The sequence below is a fragment of the Cololabis saira genome, chromosome 18, assembly GCF_033807715.1.
Source record: "Cololabis saira isolate AMF1-May2022 chromosome 18, fColSai1.1, whole genome shotgun sequence".
NCBI lineage: Eukaryota > Metazoa > Chordata > Actinopteri > Beloniformes > Belonidae > Cololabis > Cololabis saira.
The window spans coordinates 6153611-6177405 of NC_084604.1; the positions used below are offsets into that span (position 1 = coordinate 6153611).

The 23795-nt window shown below is 42.7% G+C and overlaps 1 protein-coding gene across 2 annotated transcripts in view; it reads left to right on the plus strand.

Moving 5' to 3' along the window:
• The window catches only part of map3k7 (mitogen-activated protein kinase kinase kinase 7), a 43385-nt gene extending 20184 nt beyond the window's left edge, over positions 1-23201 (plus strand). The window contains exons 11-18 of one of the 2 annotated variants that reach the window (XM_061707446.1): positions 712-842; positions 2334-2469; positions 3165-3245; positions 15345-15412; positions 17224-17323; positions 19148-19209; positions 20148-20263; positions 21710-23201. In XM_061707446.1, coding sequence (XP_061563430.1) covers positions 712-842; positions 2334-2469; positions 3165-3245; positions 15345-15412; positions 17224-17323; positions 19148-19209; positions 20148-20263; positions 21710-21890 — 875 coding nt within the window. In that variant the 3' untranslated portion in view covers positions 21891-23201. The remainder of the gene's footprint in view (positions 1-711; positions 843-2333; positions 2470-3164; positions 3246-15344; positions 15413-17223; positions 17324-19147; positions 19210-20147; positions 20264-21709) is intronic. The other variant, XM_061707447.1, reaches the window with a different exon arrangement.
• The last annotated feature ends 594 nt before the right edge of the window (positions 23202-23795 follow it).

A 23795-nucleotide genomic window follows, 5' to 3' on the forward strand; every position in this document is an offset into this window, starting at 1 on the left:
GCATTACAGTAATCGAGCCGGGAACAAACGAAAGCATGAATGGCGTTCTCAAGGTCACCACGGCTCAGGAAGGACTTGACTTTTGCAAGGCGTCGATGCTGACAGAAGTTCACCCTGACAACAGAATGAATCCATTTATCAGAAGCCACAGCCAGATTTCTGACTACGGGGTTAACGTGAGAGGCAATGGCACCAGACCTGGGGGGTTGGAAGGAGCAAATACCATTTTATTCTCATTGAAACAGAAGGACTGAGACAGCAAGGGTTTAACATCATCTAAGCATCAAAAGAATATTCTTTTTGGCCAAAAAGATCTGTTTAAAAACTAGGTCCTGATTTAAAATAAATTGCTTGGGAGCGTTGCATCTGCACTGGCTGCATCCCAGAGGTGCACAGAGGAATGCAGAAAGAAACATACATTTGACCACACAAAGATGTACATTTTTCATCCGTGCATTACTTGGTATTTTGTTTTGAGTTATTCCTGTAATATCTAGATGATTTGCGCCAGTAAAAATCTCAAACTGTGTAGTTTTGATAACTTTGGATAGACACATTTCTTGTCAGAGTTTTCATACTAGTTTTAGTTATTGTACTTCCATTTCATTGTTTTAAAGCAAAAAGTCTAAATGTCCATCAAGTATATAAAGTAAAACTTACAAGACAGAATGATGATATCTATACACCTTACCGTGTCCTGGGAAATGACAGGTTCATACGTGGAATACACCGCCACCAGCACAAGCAACAGAAGTGACGCCAACATGGAGCACAGCGATTCTCAAGGGAGCAACGACACAATCAAGATCACACCTCAGTTTGCACCTTATTTCAAGCCAAAGGTATTACTGCAACATTGTCAATATATTTCTAATATTCATTTTATTTTTGACATATACTTCTGTTACATCCAGAAATCAGGTGGACAGATGCACCTGGAAATGTTCCTTTATTTTTATGTTTTATATATAGCCCCATTAAATGTACTCAGAGTTTAATGGGAGCATCTCACGGCTGTTAAGAGTTCCCTTCCTGAGCTGACACTGCATTTGTTTTTACCCCCAATTTCTGTTGCCGTCTCAAAATATGCTGGGAAAATTGTTTCTAAAGCTTGAATTATGGTTCTGCATCAAATCGACGCCGTGCACACGCCGTCGCCGTGATGCCGTCGTGAACCTTCGGACTTCGCCGTCACTCCATTTCATCGCGGTGCAGTACCCCCCCGTGACCGCTAATTTGCGATCTTTTCCTGAACGGTTTATCCGACTTTTCCAGTCACAGTGAATCAAAGAGATAAGGACAACTATGGCCCTTTTGCACTAGTCCCGCTTCACCTCGGTTCTACCCGCCACGGCCCGTTTTGCGCGTTTGCACTAGGGACTGAGACGGGTAGAGCCGCTCCAAGCCCATACTATTTCTGTAGCCATTCTGGCGAGGTTCTAACCGGGCTGAGCCGGGACTATTTCTGACATCACCACCCTCCACGCCTCTGATTGGTCGGGGGGCGGGGCCGGCAGACCTTTGAATCAGGAAGCGGGAGTCAGCGCGAGAGCGATCCGCGGCTCGCGGCGATTTTATTATAAAGCGCAAAACGTCTGTTTGGTGATCCAACTCTGAGGTGCAGATGTTCATAAACCTGGTGGCTGACGAGAGAATTAAAAAAGGGATGTAGACGGGCTGTTTTACTCTCAGCCGCTCGCGGCTCCAGCTGATTTCTGATCAGCGCCGACATGAACAAAGCGGTTGCGCAATCGAGTACGTCACAGCAGCTTCACCCCAACCTGCCCACTTCTCCCCTGGCTGTGGAAAAACAAACGGGGACAAAACGGGTAGAAACGGGTAGAGGCGTGACGAGCCGAGTCGGGCTCAGTAAGTCCTAGTGCAAAAGTGCCACTATTGTGCAAAAAACCAAAACTAAAAAAATCACACATACACGAAGAAAAGAGCGCTGAAAGTTCACGACTGCTTCAAACCAGAAACCGGAAATGCGTTGCTTCCAAGCGAACCAATCACAGCCCTCTCCGTCTGCGTTTGGTCTGCGTCGCCTCGACGCGTAGTTACAATTTTCGGGAGGTGCACGTCAGTGACGGTGTCAGTGACGGCGTCAGTGACGGCGTCAGTGATGGTGTCAGTGACGGTGTCAGTGACGGTGTGTGGTACGTGACGACGCGTTCCCTACGGCGTGGACACAGCGTCGTTTTGATGCAGAACCATAACTCAAGCTTAACTGTGATGGTGTAGTTACCATCTCAAGTTTAATAGAGATCACAGCCTTTAGAAGGAAATAATGATCACTGAGACACGTGTCTGGCATCTTTTCATTGTTCCTGCAGGGAGACCCAAGGACTCTGTCCTTATCAAGAGGGGGTAGTGTCGAGAGCCTTCCAGGACGAACTCTGGCTTCCTCCGATAAAAGAATGAGTGCTGACCTGTCCGAATTGGAGTCCAAGACGTCATTTGGACCCGCAGGTAAAATCAGGGATTGCACAGCACAAAACAACACATTCAACGTAGGCAGCGACACCTCAAGACTCGTTGGCATGGTTTTGTGTTCTCTGATCATCTTATTTATCAAAGCAAAGTTGGACAGAAAGGGCACGCCGTATTATTATTGTGGCAAACATTGTTGGCCCTTACAGGTCCTCGAGAATCTGCCTCGTCTTTTTGTGATTTTGCGATGAGTCAGAATTTGAATCATCCGTAAAAACGTAGGGCTTTCAGAAAGAGTTTTTAGCCATCTTCTTTCAGAGGTAAAGCAGCTTAGCACCCCAGTGGTTTCACGCTGAAATCGGCCCCAGGACCTCCTGACAGTTTTTTCATTTACATTTAAGTGTTTGTCCGTGTGTGCGTGTGTTTATTTTATTTATTTATTTTTGTTGCCAACTTTGATGTAGCTTTAACAAGTAGTTCCTGCTATGTCTTGACCTTTATGTTAAACAGCATTGGAGGTGAATGCCTGCTAGTGTTTGTGCTGACACGTTTAGGGCAGTGTCTGCTGCTCCGCTGCTCCTGGAATGGACAGGGTGCATGTCCGCCTCTCACTTACACCGTATGCTCTGCATGTATGTGGCCCATATTTGCAGCCCCGCGGAGGCCTGCAGTCTGTCTTTAGTTTGCATGCTTGTTGTGTACGCAGCTGTATGTGTGTATGTGTGTTTTCGCAGCACACCCCCAGTATAAGCGAGGCCACCGTAAAACTGCATCTCTCGGAACCATTCTGGATGTCCCCAAGATCATCGTCACAGGTATCACTGGACCACTAGGCCTCCTGGTGACGGTGTGGAGCTGGCTTGGCATGTGGGTTGTTTTCTCCTGACACGGCGCTCTCTTGTGTGTCACTCCATATGATATTCTTGACAGGAAACAGAGATTTTAATTACATATCAATAGAGGGAATGTGCATGACGTCACAGATGCGACTTCACAGCGGGTTACGCCCACTGAGTGTCAGAAAGACTGAGTGTCAGAAAGACTGAGTGTCAGAAAGACTGAGTGTCAGAAAGACTGAGTGGCAGAAAGACTGAGTGTCAGAAAGACTGAGTGTCAGAAAGACTGAGTGTCAGAAAGACTGAGTCTCAGAAAGACTGAGTGTCAGCGTAAACTTTCAGTTTGAGCAACTGGAAAACATCTAAAGCGCTGTTGTGCGATCGACTGTACTCATAGATTTAGCAAGAAAACGGAGTTATCGTTTTACAGACTACCGAAAAATAAGCTTAAGAGACCCAAATGGATCGGTGCAATTCACAGAAACAACTGGATTCCAGACACCGAAACGTAGATTTGCGGTTCCCATTTTGTATCAGGTAATGTTGGATTTTTGGGTAGCTAACGTTAAACGGTCAAATCATAAAGTTCGGTGTCCTCATCACTTTAATTTCTACAACAAATCCTGCCTTGAAGTCGGACCAAGCGTCAAGACTTTTGTAAGCCTTCAAGCTTTGCTTCGTGTATTTCCCCGGTGTGGAAATGAAGTACATATAAATATCAGGAAACTGGATTGGTGGCCAAATATTAATGTCCATGGACCACTGGTTCTTGGTAACTGTACCAAATATTAATGTCCATGGACCACTGGTTCTTGGTAACTGTACCAAATATTAATGTCCATGGACCACTGGTTCTTGGTAACTGTACCAAATATTAACGTCCATGGACCACTGGTTCTTGGTAACTGTACCAAATATTAATGTCCATGGACCACTGGTTCTTGGTAACTGTACCAAATATTAATGTCCATGGACCACTGGTTCTTGGTAACTGTACCAAATATTAATGTCCATGGACCACTGGTTCTTGGTAACTGTACCAAATATTAATGTCCATGGACCGCTGGTTCTTGGGGTAACTGTACGGGTCACTGTCAAGTCCAACTGACTTTAATTTAAGCCCATAATTAGCTGTTATCCCGTCTTCTCCACTAGTTGCAGCCGTTTTTGCCACTCAGTGCGAGTAAGTCCAGTGTGGAAGTGACGTCAATGCATACCCTCTATTTCCTCTGCAGTAAATGATATGTTCTATGAGTTCTATTTATATATGGTCATGGAGTAATACACATCTGGGTTGCCTTGTGTCTTTTTTTCTGTGTTTTTTTTGTTGTTTTTTTGTTTTACCTGGGAGGAGCAGAACATGAGTTGATGATAGTCATTACTCATCTGTTATCACCTTTTTAATCCATTATCTAGTTAGTCTTCCCTGAGGATTTGGGGGACTGTTCAGTCACCTACTATAAAAGCTTAATAAACTACAGTTAGCACATTGCACCCGATGAACAACACAGATGACATGACTTTGCTCACTCACGGCTCTGCTTCTGTCCTTTCCCCTGGGGTGACTCCAGCAATTAATGGGCTAGAGGAGTAAATCAGTGAATCAGTTCTTTGCATTTTGGCTTGTCCTTGTCTTTCATGCATAGAGAACTTTCAGAAAGCATGACTGTTTCCTTCCCTCACTTCCTCTATATATCCATTAACTTTTCCAAGTACTTTTCTTGTTTTCCCACACATCGGTGATCAGATAATTCAGTGAGTAAGAGAATCATTGGGTAGTATGTGTACGAAAGTTAAGGCACATATCACTACATATGCATTGTGTCTGTGAAGAGAAGTATATACATCTGCGTTTGGTGACATTGGCAGAAAGGTCATTATTTATTAGTGTATCAGTTAAAATGTATAGACTTTGTAAAAAATGGCATTTGTTGCTGAGTACGTTTAGTGCACTGCAAAAACTCAAAATCTTAACAAGAATATTTGTCTTATTAGGGCCCGAGCACCTTCAGTGCGAAGGCCCTATTGTATCTGTAGGAATTATTTGTATTTTTTTTATTATTATTATTCTTATTATTTTTCTGACGAAAGGAGGGCCTTTTTGCCCCCCTAAACGTGCCCAAAAAGTCACCAAATTTTGCACCCAAGCCAGGCCTGGCGAAAAATTTGATATTTAATGGTTTGCATTAATGGGCGTGGCAAAATGGCTCAACAGCGCCCCCTTGAAAACTTTGTGCCTCAAGCCCCACGATACGGTTTGACGTACATGCACGAAAATCGGTACACGCCTGTATCATGACGTAACTTAAAGAAAAGTCTCTTGGCGTCATGCCCGAAACCGAACAGGATGTCGGCCATTTTGAATTAGTCGTGTCATTTTGGCGAAATTTATGCCATTCCTTCGGCAGTTAATACGGCCCGAACCGTAACGAGCACCCAGGTGTGTTATACATCAAAATGTGCGTCTCCATCCTCCGACACCACGCATTACTTTTCTCTCTCAAAAGCGTTACCGTGGCGACGCTAGACGCCAAAAAGCGCGCCCACCCTTCATCTGATTGGTTCAGACAGAAAAAACTTTGTGCCTCAAGCCCCATAATACGGTTTGACGTACATGAACGAAAGTCGGTACACACCTGTATCATGTTGCAACTTACAGAAAAGTCTCTTGGCACCATGGCCGAAACCGAACAGGAAGTCGGCCATTTTGAACATTCTGAATGAATCACGTAATTTTGGAGCAATATATGCCATTCCTTCGAGAATTAATACGGCCCGAACCGTATCATGAACCCAGATGTGTTATACATCAAAATGTGCGTCTCTATCCTGCGACTACGCGCATTACTTTTCTCTTTCAAAAGTGTTACCGTGGCGACGCTAGACGCCAGCAAGCGTGCCCCCCCTTCATCTGATTGGTCCATATTTGATAGTTCCCCAAAAGGCACCAAATTTGGCATGCAAGCAGGGCCTGGCGATAAATTTGATATTTCATGGTTTGCATTAATGGGCGTGGCAAAATGGCTGAACAGCGCCCCCCGGAAAACTTTGTGCCTCAAGCCCCACGATACGGTTTGACGTACATGCACGAAAATCGCTACACACGTGTAGCATGGCACAACTTAAAGAAAAGTCTCTTGGAGCCATGGCCGAAACCGAACAGGAAGTCGGCCATTTTGAATTAATTGTGTAATTTTGGCTAAATTTATGCCATTCCTTCGGCAATTAATACGGCCCGAACCGTAACGTGCACCCAGGAGTGTTATACATCAAAATGTGCGTCTCCATCCTGCGACACCACGCATTACTTTTCTCTTTCAAAAGTGTTACCATGGCGACGCTAGACGCCAAAAGGCGCGCCCCCCTTCATCTGATTGGTCCATATTTGATAGTCACCAAATTTTGCATGCAAGCCAGGCCTGGCGATACATTTGATATTTCATGGTTTGCATTAATGGGCGTGGCCTAACGGCTCAACAGCGCCCCCTAGAATACTTTTCTCTGCCATAACTTTTGAATGGTTTGACATAGGAAGTTGTGGTTGGTGTCATGGGACTCTGTAATGAGTTCTTAAGCTTCGTTGGCCTTAATTAGCCCCGCCCCTTCTTCTGATTGGTTGTCCCGATTTTCTGCTATAACTTTGGAATGGTTTGACATAGAGAGTCGTGGGTGGTGTCATCAGATTCTTTATGGAGTCCTTGACCTTCATTTGGCCAGAATTAGCCCCGCCTCTTCTTCTGATTGGTTGTCCCTTTTTTCTGCTATAACTTTTTAATGGTTTGACATAGGAAGTCGTGGGTGGTGTCATGGGAATTTGTACTGAGTCCTTAAGCTTAGTTGGCCTTAATTAGCCCCGCCTCTTCTTCTTATTGGTTGTCCCGATTTTCTACTATGACTTTGGAATGGTTTGACATAGAGTCCTGGGTGGTGTCATCAGATTATTTATGGAGTCCTTGACCTTTATTGGCATGAATAAGCCCCGCCCCTTCTTCTGATTGGTTGTCCCTTTTTTCTGCTATAACTTTTTAATGGTTTGACATAGGAGGTCGTGGGTGGTGTCATGGGACTCTGTAATGAGTTCTTAAGCTTCGTTGGCCTTAATTAGCCCCGCCCCCTCTTCTGATTGGTTGTCCCGATTTTCTGCTATAACTTTGGAATGGTTTGACATAGAGAGTCGTGGGTGGTGTCATCAGATTCTGTATGGAGTCCTTGACCTTCATTGGCCTGAATTAGCCCCGCCCCTTCTTCTGATTGGTTGTCCCTTTTTTCTGCTATAACTTTTGAATGGTTTGACATAGGAAGTCGTGGGTGGTGTCGTTTCTGATATGCTTAGGGGGGGCGGTGGCCGTGAGTGCGAGGGCCCGTTCATTGCTGCTTGCAGCTTTAATTTCTAGTTAAAATCTCTCATTTTTAGTAAAAAAAAAATCTCATTACACTTAAAACAAGAGTCATCACTGGAAAAAACAACAATTCTCACCTGTTTCAAAAATCTTTTTGCTTGTAATAAGAAGATAAATCTTGTCCCACTGGCAGATTTTTCTACTTATTTCAAGTGAACGTTTACTTGAAACAGGTGAAAATTCTCAAATAACAAGTTATCTTTCTGTCGATGACTCTTGTTTTAAGTGTAATGAGATGTTTTGACTAAAAATGAGACACTAGAAATAGACAAATATTCCTGGTAAGATTTTGAGTTTTTGCAGTTTGTGTGCTAAATCACACAAATGCTTCTAGGTTCATTAATTTGTCTTTCTCAATAACAGCATTTCTGAGTTTTTCCTTGTTGTGCTGGTCAGGTCAGTCCTTTACCGGGGGTCTGTTTCACAGAGCGGGTTCTGTTGAACCTGAACTCAGGGAAAGCTCGAGCAAGAGTGTTCAGTTGAGCCGGTTTCAGAAACCGAGGTAACTCATACTAGGAGTCTGTTACCATGGTAACTGACTCTGTGAAAGGAAACTTGGTAAAGAGCAGGTTTAGTTCAATATATCCTGAGTTACTCTCTGTCTCCTCCCCTTTATGGAGATGAAATGAGCTCAATTTCTTCAGACAACTGATCATATAACGCACATTTGAAGTCTGAGCGATGACACGTCACACTGAAATGATACAAGCAGATTCTAATGTGGTCAAAAAGAATCTTGGTTTTTCTGACGTTTATTGACTCCGACTTGGTTTTTGGACTCAGTTTGTTGAACCTCTGTGAAACAGGCCCCTGCTGTAAAATGAAAGTTTAGCAAACTGATAAACACTCATCTCAATTCAGTGTGTTCATATGTTCAACTCTTGCAAACACAAGTACCTATTCAGTTTAAATCCTATAACATAAAGGGTTATCATTTAAAAAAGTTCTAAAGCAGGCTTACTTGGCAAGGCTTTAAAGGCAGGTTTAACAGTACTCACATACTTAGTAGATACATTTTATACTGAATTTCGCTATGTAACTTCTCCACATTGACCAAAAAATATATCACATGTTAAATAAGCAGATGTGAGGTTAAAGGTTGTTGTATAATCCACAAGAGCAGAGAAATTTGTTCTTTTTCTCGAGGTAACAAGAACTATGTTCTTTCTGGCCAGGATGTTTCATACTTATATGGTGCTTTTCCACTAGTTCCTACTCGACTCAACTCGCCTTGCCCTCGTTTCTTTTCAATACCCAGATGAGAAGTAGGAGGTTGGAGTGAAGCTGCTGTGACGTATTTGATTGTGTAATCTAAACGAAGAAGACAACAACACTAAAGATGTAGAACATGGAGGAGATGATAGATGTGCTGCTGGATCTGTGGCTTTATGTACTTTATTTATATAGCACCTTACATCGCCCTACAGGTGAACCAAAGTGCTTTACAGAATAAACATACAATCAAGACAAAAAGTGCTTGCAGAATAAAACAAGAATAAAACATAACATCAAGACCAAAGTATAAAAAAGTGTCGCCACACTCATGGGTATTAAAAGCCACCCTGAGTAAATAGGTTTTCAGTTTAGATTTAAAAAGGCCCAAGTCAGAGTTCGCACGTAAGTCACAGGGGAGTTTATTGTGTTGGATATCAAGTTAAAAAATGACAGTGAGAGAAGCTTCAAGCGGCAACGCTTTTTAATTTTTGTTAGTTTGTTTCGGCGCTGCTGAAAAGTCAGCTGGAGCCGCGAGCAGCTATGAAGAGACAGAGCTCCTGGTGGATCTGGTCGTTCCTTATCACCCGTCTAGATCCCTTTTTAATTCTCTCCTCAGCACCAGGTTTATGAACATCTGCATCTCAGAGTTGGATCACCAAACAGACTTTTGCTGCCGTTGCTGGTCGAATAAAATGAAGAAGTCGCTCTTTCGCTGATTTCCTCCTCCTGACTCAGACGTCTGACTCCAACCCCCCGACCAATCGGTGGCCTGTAGTGTGATGATGTCAGATACAGCCGACTCAGCAGCTTCGAACCTCAGCAGAATAGTTACAGAAAAGTATCTACTCGGCACGTTAGACCCCTAGTGGAAAAGAACCAAACCGAGGAGAGTCGAGTCAGGCTGAGTAGGTACTAGTGGAAAAGCACCAATAGAGAAACTCAAGTGCAGAGCTGGTGGAAGTCTCATAGCCCTCCCCTCCCCCACCCACCGCCGCAGCACCTGCAACTTACGTACAGGCTTGCCAGATGACATCATGTTGTTCTTGCCACCTCAGAAACAACAACACGTTTCTCAGTTCTTGTGGAGTATGTATGAGCCTTAAGACAGCTGCTGGTACAGCCCTGCTGTTCAAGAGCTATTAGAAATAGTCTGGAGCCCTGATGTCTATGTTAGTTTTGAGCTGTGACTGGTACAGTATCCAACTATCAGTTTGATGAAGTCCAGGAAAAACCTTGTCTAGCTATGACATGTTCCTTCATCTTAAATTTTGGTGCTGAAATTTGGGATTGATTTTTTTCTTTCTTGTAAATTGGAAATCAAAACAAGAAGTTCAAAGGTCAGTGGTCATTACGGTATCAAAGGTCTTTGTTTACCACCAAACTCTGATATGCTGTGGGTTTTCACTGAAGGTAGAACTACATGGTATTTTCAGGTGTCAATGAACCACAGTTAATACTTTTTTGAAGATAAATATGAAGTAAAATGTAATTATTTTAATCTTGTGAGGAGTCTGGATTGATACTTGACACGTTTCAATATCAGGATACAGATTTCACTTATTTTGAAACTGATGATTTTTGGCAGTTCTCCGTGGAGAAAGATCAATATGTCTGTTGTCGGCATCTGTCCCAGCACACGACAGCTTTAATGTAAATCCTCAACATCAGGGAAAACAGTGGAGGAAGTATGTGCTGCTGAGTTTTCTGGACTTGTAATTAGAACTACAGTAAATAATCAAGTTCCCTCTGGGGTTCTGGGTATAATTGGTCGTTTTTGACTACTTTTGAATTTAGCTCAATATTTCAACTTAAAGACGGTTTACCTTGCCTTGTTTAGTATCATTATTTTCAGCACAACTTCACCTGTATGAATTTACAATTATTTTTCATTTTGACAAACTGTATCAACACATTAAACCTAAAATCACAAAAACCTAAAATCTGAGTAGGAAAAGCTGTTTTTTTTAACGGTGAAAAAGACAAACATGTTTAACAAGTAATTTTTATAGTTTCAAATTAAAATGTTTATTGTACATTTCAAAAACTAATACACATATTTAGCAAACAACAACTTAACATATACTTTTTACTTTTTACATTCAAATGCAGCAAATGCCTCACATGTTTTTTGGATTTACAAAAAAAAAAAAAAATCAGCAGTCAAAATAAGATTCCACGCAAGCAATTTGTGGCAAAAGAAACATATTTCTTTTCCTCCACAAGACGGAGGCGGTGGGCTGGATCCACTCGCAGAGATAGAATCTGTGAGTTTCAAAAACACGATCCTCTTTATTATAGCCACGAACAACAAGCGCTGCACTGAGGCAGGGGAAGAAAAACACACATGAGAAAGTAACAACAGGAAATCACTGAAATTCAGGGGAGAAAAACTGGTTAACATAAAACTTTGCTTATGCAAGCAACTCCTGAAAAAAACAACGAATATCTGAAAAGTTAACAGAGTAACAAGATGGTTTACTTGAAAGTAACCTGGGAACAAGTGATGAACACTGGCTCAGACCGAACATGCAGAATTATTTGGCAACGAGCTGCAGGTGTGGGAATCAAGCCACGCCTACCCACCGCCTTCAGGGAACACAACAAAAAAAGGAAATATAATAACCCAAAAAACAGAAACTGAACAGTAACAAGTTGAAAACAGATTTATCAAAGGCTGCGGCTTGCTGCCACGTCATCGTAAATCCATCATGACATTTGGACCTGCTTCCATCGACTCCTGAGAGTTACGCTGATCTTGTCATTGCAGTTGTAGGGACGAGGCACAACCGATGTGTGTAGTATCGTGCCCTAATGTGTCCTCACTGAAGATGCCCCTAAACATGCCTGTAGGTACATGACAAATGATGATGAGAGGGAGGCTTCGCTGGCATTTAGATACAATTGTCTCTGTTCGATCATCCCTCTGTGGAATTGTTTCTCTTTACTGAACCAAGCAATACCGTGAGGCAGTCAGGTGTTACTTCATTGCTCATCTTCAGGGAACAGAAGGTATAGACCAGTGGTCACCAACCCTGGTCCTCAAGATCTGATGTCCCGCATGTTCTGGATGTATCCCGGCCTCAGCACACCCGATTCTAATTAACGGTCCTCAGTAGCTTTTAATCAAGGTCTGGACAGCTCTGTTGTTGACACAGTTCCTTGTATCACGGTGTGCTGAAGCAGGGAAACATCTAAAACATGCAGGACAGTAGATCTGGAAGACCAGGGTTGGTGACTCCTGGTATAGACAATACATGTTGTTGCCTTTCAGCTAATTCACTTGGTACAGCACATGTATGTACATGCTTGGAAGAGCGGCCACCGAAGCGAGGTCAAACCCATCATCTCAGTGCTGAACAGACCCAGCAGAAAGGACAAAGAGAGCCAAAGAAGGGGCTGGGGGCAGACCTTCTCTCTGTAAGAGAATGGAGGGAGAACCAAACAAAAGTATATGGTGATGCAACCCGGCTGCAGCATAGATGTCACCCAAAGAACTTAAACAGGGCGCAGGATGTTGACACTCCTATGCTATGGCCCTCATGCCAGGAGGCAAAGTGAGAGCCCTGTTCTGAATGCATGGAGCTTCCACAATCCAGCGAGACAGACTTTGCTTCGATAGGGCGTTACCTCTGACTGGATTAGCACAATAGACAAACATCGGATCATACAGACTCAAGCTCTGAACTCTGAGTGTGATCGTCACAAGCGTGCAAAGAACAATTCCTCTGTACATGGGTAAAAACTTGTGAGCTTGTTTGCCATGGCCTTGTAGTCTGAAGGAATGACCTCGGATAAATGGACTGTGTTCAGTAACAGAGTGACCTTAGAGCCATCTAGTGCCAATTGAGCACACAAGGAATGAAAAGTCACTGACTCTCTTCACAGAGGCCAGAGCAAGTAGTAGCTTGGTCTTGTATGAACAGAACTTCATATCCACCAACTAAAGCGACTCAAACAGAGATTACCTGGGATATGGGTGGCTGTGATTGACAAGAGATGAACACTGCACCACAGCAACATGTGGGAAACCTCTGTGTTGTTGTCTTTGTTGTTCTGAGCAGAACATGCTTACCCACTAGAACATTAAACCAGCTTTGAAGCCAGGAAGGTGGCAAACAACCCCAGGTAGTTGATGTAACACGTTGATCGCGCTGCCGTCCACTCCCCCTTTGCAGCCTTGCATAGAGACTCCCTCCCAATCGGGAAGGATCTGTGGACACATCCCTGCGAAAATGGACTCTTCCTATTGAAAATCGTTGGCCTAAAAAGACCTCCCCAAGGGCTGAGAGCTAACGTGAAGGAGGCCGTTATTGTCACCCTTTTTTGCTGGTGGCTTGACATGCACAGCCGGTGAGAGCAAGTCTGGCGTTGAAACGCTCAGTTATGGTTATTGAGATTGCTGCTACCGCTGTTGAGAAAACAGTCAGATGATGAAGGCAACAGATGATCATTTGAATGATTATCATTCAAATAATGGTTAATGATCAAGTAGTGTTATAGCACAACTATATTGTATTGCTGAAGCCACAAACTTTAGATTGACCAGCTTCGGTGGACTATTGATATGCCTGAAAACCACCTTGTGAAAGCTTAAAAAGGTTTTTGCAATATTTGGGAGTTGTTATGAATTAGAGCTGTTTCCATTACAGGTTTTCTTTTTTGATATTTGGCTCTTGTGCAAATTTAGGTGTGATGGAAATGCAACCATCCTCAATCTCCAACAAACCCTCTAAACTCTGAGGTTCAAAGGGTCAGATTGGGTAACAACATTCTGTGCCAGCGCCTTCTCCACAAACCTGACCCACCTTTCCAGGGTTGAGCGCTGAAGCAGGCAAACAATGCTCTCATGGTGTGGATGGTCTCCAGAGAAACAGGGTGTACTTCACGCTGGTCCTTTTTATATAAACTTTATTTTGCAGACACTGGGTCCAGAATACAAAACGAGATACAAAGACACAGACATTAAAAATAAAAAGAGAAAGAGATTCACTTGTGCCATTCAAATTAGTTAAAAACATACAAACATTTCCTCCAGTGTTTCCAGAAACAGGAGGAGAACCTTGTATCGCTCTGTGTAGTCTCTGTTAAGGCCATAATTAAAGCATTCTATGACTCCTTCAGTCTACACATAAATCTAAACATAAGTTCCTCAGTACAGCGTGGAAATCACTGGTCACAAACATTTCACCTGCACTTGTCCATCTAGGGAGTTGTATGCCACCTGTAGTTTTTTCATTTTAGCACTGGTATAATGGCACCACAAGTGAGCGGTGTATAGCGGAGTGCAATATGTTTTAAAGTTTTAAATGTTTTCATGCAAATCGAAAGACAATGCCTCATCCCTAAGGACGGGGTGCTTAGCGTGGGTTAGCTTGGTGCTCGTGGTAAAACCCAAGGTAAGACTAGAAGGAAACTCAAAGCTAGCACTCTCAGTTGGACAGAGTAACCAGGCAGCAGTGAGCAACACCAACAGGCATTGAAGCGAATGTTTAGCTTGTTTTTGTTTTGGGGGGAATATTAGAGCTGTTAGCTGTTGCTAGCTGTTGTTGTTTTCAGCTAGAAGAAGAAGAGTGTGCAAAGGGAAGGCTGATGATGACAAATATATTAGTGTGGTTGGAGCCTCCTATGTGTGTCATCTGCCTAAAGGTGTATTTGGAGATGTCTTCAGTGAGGACACATAAGGATGTTATATCCATAACCACATCAACCGTATACACCAGGGATTGTCAACCGGTGGTCCGCGGCCCTCTGGTGGTCCGTGGCGGTATTGCAGGTGGTCCGTGAAATTATAAATGGAAAACAATAATAATTTAAAAAATATATATTTATTCTTTAGACTCAATTTATTTTCCATTTACTATTCATTTTTGTGAATAATTTACCCATCCAAATTATGTCAAATGAGTGAGAGTGAACTTTGTAATATTATAAGCCCTCTTGGCTTCCTATTGTTCATTTTTCATTGACTGTTTTTTGTTTGTTTTTTTTTATAGCAAAAGGTGCAAATAAAAATATACACTGATGTAAATAAATAGCCTCTATAGGCCCATACTCTTATTTAAAAGCAAGGTGTAAAATAAAACAAACATCCCCAAAAGCAGTTGGTCCCCGAGTTGCTTCTTGATTATAATGGTGGTTCCTGGGACCAAACCAGTTGAAAAACTCTGATATTCACTATAACCGACGTACCAAACTCTCACTCGATGACTGTTGAGTGAATTGACTGAAAGGGACACATAAGTAGGCCCAGCGGCTGATATGGATGTATGTTTTTCCTCCACTGATGTGTATGTTTGCAATCTTTCATTGCTGTGGTGAAGTGCCAGCCGCACCGTAGTAGCTGCTGTCAGGCCCGGGCAGCGCAGCTGTCCCGCGTAGCACTGTAGTTCCCCACCATCACTGCCTAACCTCCTGGGTCTCATTCTCTTCCCTGTCTGTCCTTGTCTCTTCACCGTGTCCACAGCCACATCTGAAACTCAAAGACCCCAGTCGGTGCAGGATCTTCCAGGCATCAGCTCAGAGTCCAGCCAGGTAGGACACGGGGACAATAAGGGAACACACATATGGAGTTTGGAGATGTCATGCCTAGCTTCAATTCATTTTTTGATTTTATGAAAAGCATTAAAATGCCTGGTTTTTAGAATGTTTTCTGTACTGCTGTCTGACCACATCATTGATAAGTCTCCGATCATTGTTCTGTCTATTACACTTCATAAACAACAAACATATGACCTGAAAGGATCCGGCTGGAAGATCCGCTGACCGTTGGATACATGTCAGACTGCCCACTTTCAAAATACACTTGAAATTTGCTATCTCAGTTATTTTTACATCTTGAAACTTTGTTGGAGTTGCAGTTTACAACATTACTTTGATCTCTGCGACTATACGGTATAATATCTTGTATAAAGGGACAGTTGTGTCGGACGGGAAGGGAACAAAAAATATTCTAGCACTGGCATGGCAGCATGTGTGTCCAACTGGACTCACAGCAGTCTGACCAGCACTGATCCATGATGGACCCTCCTAGTAGTACTAGTTAGGGCTGCAACTAACGACTATTTTAATAGTCGACTACTCACCGACTATTGAAACGATTAGTCGACTAATCGGATAATTAGTCTTTTTTTTAAAAATTTAGTATGAGGTTGCTTAAATTATGTGGCAAATGATAATAAACACCAGAAAGATGGCACTAGAGCCCTGCTATAGTGGGACTGTTTCCTTCATCCTGCTCCCACCTGCTCCCGCAAAACTCTGAGAATTCATGCTTTACAATAATAGAGATGCATTAATTTAGTGTCTTCTCCCGTCCCGCAAGAGAAATGTCCAGACAAATCCATCTGATTTAATGTTAACATGATCATTGTGCAGCTTGATGGATAATTGATAGTTCATAGGTCACCTGACTGAAAGTTAGATGCAAATCCATCATTGTCATCACACAAGCTTTTTCGCCTTTCTCGCAGCATCAATTATGTGATTGAGGTTATTGCAACGAGAGTAGCTGTAAATGGCTCAAGTAACACTAATAAATAACATGAAATAAACAAAGTTAACGAATTAAACAAATTAATTTAACAAATGAAAATAGGCTTAATATCTTACCAAGGCGAGTCAGTTTCGTTCAACACTCCGACGTGCTTTCTCTTCAAATGCATTACCGACGTGCTCCCGTGATAAGCAAGGTCAGCTTTTCAAACCTTGCAAGTCATCTTTTTATTCGCCGTATCGAGGCTAAAATGCTCCCAAACTTTTGAAGTTTTATTACCCGCAGCTGCTGAGACGCTATCGTGCTGCACGACTCTCGGCAGAGATTGTACTGAAGTGAGACGCCTCACTCCATTGGAAAAACAAGTCTGGCGACAATTGTCGACAATTTTTATTATTGATTTTTGTCGGCAACGTCGACGAATCGTTGCAGCCCTAGTACTAGTAGTAGTAGTAGTAGTACTATTAGTAGTAGTAATAGTAGTAGTAATAGTAGTAATCTAACCAGCACTTATCCATGATGGACCCTCCTATGGGTTTTCTTGCTTGTGTTGTTCTCTCAGATGTGAGTCGCTTTGAATAAAAGCAACTGCTAAATGACAGTAGTAGTAGTAGTGGTAGTAGTACAAGTAGTAGTAATGTACAGTATACTAATGACTATTTTTAAGATAAAAAAATGACTTATTACAGCAATCAGAATGAAACTAGTCTAAGCACATTTCAGTGCCACAAGCCTCCATCATGGGCACGGTGAACTAATTGGTGTTGCGCTTTACTGTTGTCATGGCTCCTTTTCACATTTAAAAGATGTGAGTTTTTGGAAGGTTGACGCTGGTTTCCTCCTCTTGCAGGGGAGCAGGAACAGCAGCCGGTCCTCCAGTCCCAGCGTGAGAATGATGCCCCCAGACAAAACCAGCGGCCGAGGCTACTTCTCGCCCGACGAGCCCACAGGTACTCACAGTGGCAACAGTGCTGTTCCAATAACGGAGGAAATGTCACAGCATCCCCTCACACAGAAAAGCAACAGAACTGAATCTGCATGGACTTACTCCGTTCATGCAATTTGACATGTCTTTCATTGCTACCGTGCTGTGTTTTTCATGTGCTCACAATATTTCAGGTAGGGTTTTGATGATCATTTATTTAAGTTTGGCACAAAAGTTAATTTGGACTCACTTGATTAGGAGGTAAAATATCTGGGTTCCAGATGCATATATTATTCATACACACATAAACCACCCATATGCACATATAGCACATAGAGTCTGTTCATTCATTCGTGCATGGATGTTTTCTATTCTCTAACACATGTACTGGGTACTGGATCCTGGATCCATTTCCACTGACATCTGTGGATTCATCCGGCTGGAGTGAATAAGGAGTCGCAAAGTTTTCCCACAACTTGCTCAACAATCTCTGTACTTTATTTATTTATTCTGCGGCAAATAGTGTCTTTTGAAAAAGTGTCTTTAATTTCTCCGCTGCGTTTTTGTCCAGCACAGTCTCAGCCAGCACTGCAGCCGCTGGAAGGAGCAGGGCTTCTTGGCTTCAGCTACAAGCAGACGCTGCATAATAGGCCTCCGGGGCTTTGGCTGATGTTGCAGAAGCATTCCATGTCACGTCCTGAGAACATCTGAATTCAGACAGTTTCCTCTTAAAATAGTCAAGTGGCTTACCAATGTGGCATCCATGTTTTCCCTGAAGATGATGCTGCAGATGTGCTGGCTTTATGCTGCTGGTAGCTCATTTTTCCCCACAGAAAAAAAACACAGAGCCTTGGGTGGGTTGTAACTTGTGGACATAAATCCAATTAAAACATATTCTTCAAGATACAGGCAGAATTTTGCCGGCTCCGGTTTGGCCTTCTTTGTCACTTGTCCCTCCGTGTTTTCCAAAGAATTGCTGCTACGCTTCAACCACGACTCCATAGTTGATCCAAGTGATTGACAGGTTAAGTCGAACCATCCTGGTATGGAGGACACTCTGGGGTTTTAGGATAATGAAATTGAGTAGCCTAATCCTGAAAATAAAATACATTTTATGAATTTAAACTTCTATTTTCCTCAATTATTTATTAGGGTTAGGGCAGGGGTCGGCAACCTGCGGCTCTGGAGCCGCATGCAGCTCTTTAGCGCTGCCCTAGTGGCTCCCTTGAGCTTTTTCAAAATGTTTTGACCTTTTGTTTCCTCTTTTTCTTCTTTTTTTCTCTTTTTTCCTTTTTTTCTTCTTTTTTTTCTTTTTTTCCTTTTTTTCTCCTTTTTTCTTCCTTTTTCCTTTCCTTTTTAATCTTTTTTCTTGAAATTGTACTTCAACATTAATCTCAACATTTCGACTTTTTTCTTGACATTTCAACTTTTTTCTCAACATTTAGCTTTTTTCTCAAAATGTTTACTATTTCCTCGACATTTCGACTTTTTTCTCGACATTTCTCCTTTCACCTTTTGCCTTCATTCTAAGGCTGATACAAGACTTAATTTTTTGCAGCTCCAGACGTATTTGTTTTTTGTGTTTTTGGTCCAATATGGCTCTTTCAACATTTTGGGTTGCCGCCCCCTGGGTTAGGGTGATGATTATTTTTAAAGGATTTTTACATACATATGTAGTGAGTGTAACCGTGGTGAGCTGCTCTGCTCATTTTCCCAACACGGTGACTGTAACAGCATCCGTGTCAGAGATGTTCAAATCTGCCTCCATGGTGCGTCCGGGAGCTGATTTCTGAGCACTGTCCACCCCGAGAAGTCAGGGGCAACAAATAACTCTGCGCTCTCTTCCCAGACACTAACGGCTCCGACAACTCCATTCCCATGGCTTATCTCACCTTGGATCACCAACTGCAGGTACTCCACCCAGTCTGCCGTCGCTCACACGCAACACGGTTGCTGTGTCACTGAAACGCAGTTAGAAACTGTGTTGAACCAGTTTCCACTGCTGGAACTTCTGCCAGTATCATCTCCATCATGTTGGAGTTGTTTAAGTGATGAAATGTTCACACCAATACTGTATATGGGCCAATGACCAATAAGGATTTTCAACAGGTCAATTTTAAAATAATAAAAAAAAGAATATCTATTGCAGTAGTTCAAACATTAAGAATGTTGTCTACACATAAATTCATATAAAGATTTTAAATTTAGTTTTTTGTCAAGATGAATTGGCACTAGCCTTAAAAAAGGTCATGTGGTGCAACCATGATTCATATTAAAATAAATTAACTTCCTTAACGTCTTGACATCTTTTTTTTTTTTACAAGTTTTCAGTATTATACAGAAATGGTTGTTTTTTTTATGGTCGCGCCACATGATATTTCATAAAATGGACGTCATCACTCAAAATTTGTTTGTATATTATGATGGAAATATAAATACAAATGTGTTATAATCTTACACACTACAAGACACTTCAGAAATCATGCCAGATAGGGCAGAAGATTGATTAAAAACATTTAGAGTGATTTCAAAAAGTTTTCAAAACAAGAGTCATGGTCGGACGGTCGCACCACATGACATTTTGACGCTTAAAACAACAACAAAATCTCAAATAACTAGTATTTTTTGTAAAATTCAAGTGAGTCCATATGTGGGACAGGTAGGTCATATATATGGTATTTTTTTTATCCATTTAAAACTTTTTTGAATTGAAAAAAAAAATCTGTTTTTCAGAAAATCTAGGCGTCACGTCATTGACCCACATACACACTGAACCTGCAGCTCATATAGATCCACGAGTCACGTGTGTGTCGGTTAATTGTGTTAATTGCGTGCTTGTGTATTTCCAGCCTCTGGCTCCTTGTCCCAACTCCAAAGAATCCATGGCCGTGTTTGAGCAGCACTGCAAGATGGCCCAGGAATACCTGAAGGTGCAGACGGAGATCGCCCTGCTCATCCAGAGGAAGTGAGTGCAGCTGCTGCGTATTCACGTCTGCTACAGCAGTAGTCCCCAACCCCCGGGCCCCGGCCCAGTACCGGGCCGTGGGTCATCTGGTACCGGGCGGCACAGAAGGAAAAAATAATTTCCGTATCATCCCCAACTGATGATGGTTGACTCTCAAACTGATGGTTCACAATGTTTTTATTCCTTGGATGTAAATACACTGCAAACACACCGTAAGAGCTATAAAGGAATAAAATAAAATAGTTAGTCTTTCTACATTCATATAAGTTTCATTTAACTTAAATACAGACCGACGCAGCTGCTGCTCGGTAACAACAGCTACCGTTAACACAATACATGAGTAACCATGGCAACCAAACTCAAGCTGGACATAAATACGCCATAACATTTGCAAAGAAAACAAATCCTTATCAGCAGGTGCTTTTTGTGTCAGTTAGGCTCCACTTTAGCATTCAAGACACTCGTTTACAAGGTCTCGGCGAGACGCCTTCAAAATAAAAGCACTAAATATCGGTCTCCTTAATATATAACAAATAAAATAAAAGCCTGGCTTTAAATAACGTTAATGAGACATAAAAACATAAAAACACATTTATAGAAATACTCATATTAAAAGGTAATTTACAATTTCCATTATTTTATTTTATTTTTTCGAAAATTATGTTTTATTATTATTATTATTCATTATTATTATTATTATTATTATTATTATTATTATTACTATAGAGAAAATCCCACAGTTTTTAATGCCGATCTTGTCATTTTATTTAGTTTTTATCAGCTACACTTTTAGATTGGGCTGTGAAAATATTGTCAGACATTAAACCGGTCCTGGTACAGAAAAGGTTGAGGACCAGTGTGCTACAGGATTAAGCTTGCTGGTGCCATTTTATTTGACTATTTAAAAGAAAAGAAGACATACATTTACATTTCTTTCCGAGCATTGGCTGACTCCGTGACACTAGGTGGCGCTGTAACCATGGTAACCATTTGTAACCATTTCAACAAAGAGCCACTTCCGGTTGACGGTTGTTTTGTTTGGCGCCAATGTTACGCCTTCCGTGTATTTTTCCACTTTATTCTGATCTGCTCCGGTGTCCTGATGAAGCTTCTGACATCTCTTTCGCAATCTTTTTAAAGGTGTTTAAACAACTATTTAACACGCGCCGCCTCCTTTCACTTCCGGGTGAAGCCCCAGAGGAAATTCTCCAGCATGCGCAGACTACAATATCTGATGTCTCCGTATACATGGCGTTAACATTCTGACTCTGAACGAGTTATCTAGGTGTTGCTATCCGATTATTAAATGTCCGATATAGGTCCGAAGTAGATCGGATTGAGGTGTTTACATGCAGTTTAAAAGTCCGAACGATGTCTTATACGATCAGAAATCCGATTGAACTGCTGCATGTAAACGAGTGCTTTGGTGTGTGTGTGTGTGTGCAGGAAGGAGCTCATCGCTGAACTGGACCAAGATGAGAAGGACCAGCAGAACACGTCACGCCTGGTGCAGGAGCACAAGAAGCTGCTGGAGGAGAACAAGAGTCTGTCCACGTACTACCAGAAGTGCAAAAAGCAGCTGGAGCTGATCCGGGTGCAGCAACAGAAGAGGCAGGGCACGTCCTGAGGAGGCAGAGATGTAGAAAGCGCTACCCGCCCCCACGCCCCCTCCCTTCCACCTCGTCGTTCCTCTTCCCCCTTCTGTCACACTGCCCACTCTGCTTGTCCAGCACACTCTCACCGACCCGGTCCAGCTTGGCCAGGAGACCTGCAGCTCTACCGTGTCCTGCATGCTGCACCGTAGAGCCGGCAGGACGGCCGCTGCCCGCTGTACATACATTTGCACATCTTCACAGTGTCTTCTGTGAGCACAGACCAAACAGTCCCTGCCCCCCCCCCCCCTTCAGGACGGACCAGGACGAGTGCGCGGGGGGGGGTGTTTCTGGTGTTTCTGGCCCTCGGGGCGTCCGGGCTGCCTCGTCAGGGTTGCGTTTGCCAACGCCATACTCCTCAGAATGTGAAAAATCAAGACAAAGACATGCAAGCCCGTCTGCAGAATACGAGAAGCAACGAGAATGTTTGACATGTGCTCTGCAGGGCGCACATGGAGTCATTATGCATAACGAAAATTCCCCTCCTCGAAACGTGTTAGTCTTTAACATCGGCCTTTTTTGCAGCAGTCACAAGCGCGAGCCCCGTCGCAGACCTCGGGTCAGGTGTCCCAGCAGGAGGAAGAGCTCTAGTTTCAACGATCTTCTCCTCAGAGCCAACACCAGGAGCTGTGGATTCCCCCTTTTATTTGACCTCAGTATTGTTTTGTGTGTCCATGATTTTGTATTTTGTATTCAGTAGTCGACCCATTACGATAGCTCTTGTGTATTTCTTGCATTAGGACATGAACGATCAGGTCTGGGGAGGCCCGTGCAGACAAAAGTGGACGAGGCTTCACTTCACGTTACAGTATCAAGTTTCTTTTAGTTCACATGTTGCCTTAGAAGTTGCCTGCATTTAAGTGCTTGTGTTATGTGACATCTAGTAGGGATAAAGGATAATGTACCGGACATTATAGAAATACCTTCTAAAGAGGAGGAAAGTTGGATGTGTGTCAGGAAGCTGGTAATGTAAATGTTCCCTTACAGCTTTACATCTAAGACATCTATTACAAGATTTGTTTTCTTGATGTCTCATATCCATCATATATTTTTGCACAATCACCTTGTTGGTCTTGTCATATAAAGTTTTATTGCTATTTAAGCTATTTTTAAAAGTCAAAGACATGACGAGTCTCTCTTTTAAAAAACAAATCCCCAGGTCCTTCTGACCGATTATCACATTATTCAAACGCCACAGTTGAGAAATGTTCCAGCGTTACGGGGATAGGAGGTACAATATGACAGGAAGCAAGGCATTATAAAATAAACTAAATGGTGAAAAGAGATGTGAGTGTTTCTGATGTCCTGTGGTTCCTGTTTCCGCACGCATGGATCAGTTTGTGCTGGACTCTTCTCCCAACTGAACAATAAGATGTAAAATAAGGCATGAGAACAACACGGACCAGAGGTGCCACGTCCTCTGCCAGGGTCCTGCAGGATTAGGCTTTAAACCCGGTGTTAACGCTTCATCTGGATACTGAAACCAATCCCAGATTGGTGTTAAAAAGCATGATGTGATGCCGTTTGCATTTATCAGGAACACCAGTGGAAGGTCTGGAAGCTTTGGACCGGTGGTGTTCATGCAGCACCCTGAGCCTGGGGGTCGGGGCTCGTTTTCAATTCAATACAATTTAATTTATCCATCCATCCATTATCTATACCCGCTTTATCCTTTATCCACGGGGGTCTGCTGGAGCCTATTTCAGGCGAGAGGCCGGGGTTACACCCTGGACAGGTCACCAGTCCATCACAGGGCCACATATGAACACACAGATGCTCACAACCACACTCACACCTACGGGCAATTTAGAATCATCAATTTACCTAGCATGCATGTTTTTGGACTGTGGGAGGAAAACGGAATACCCGGAGAGAACCCA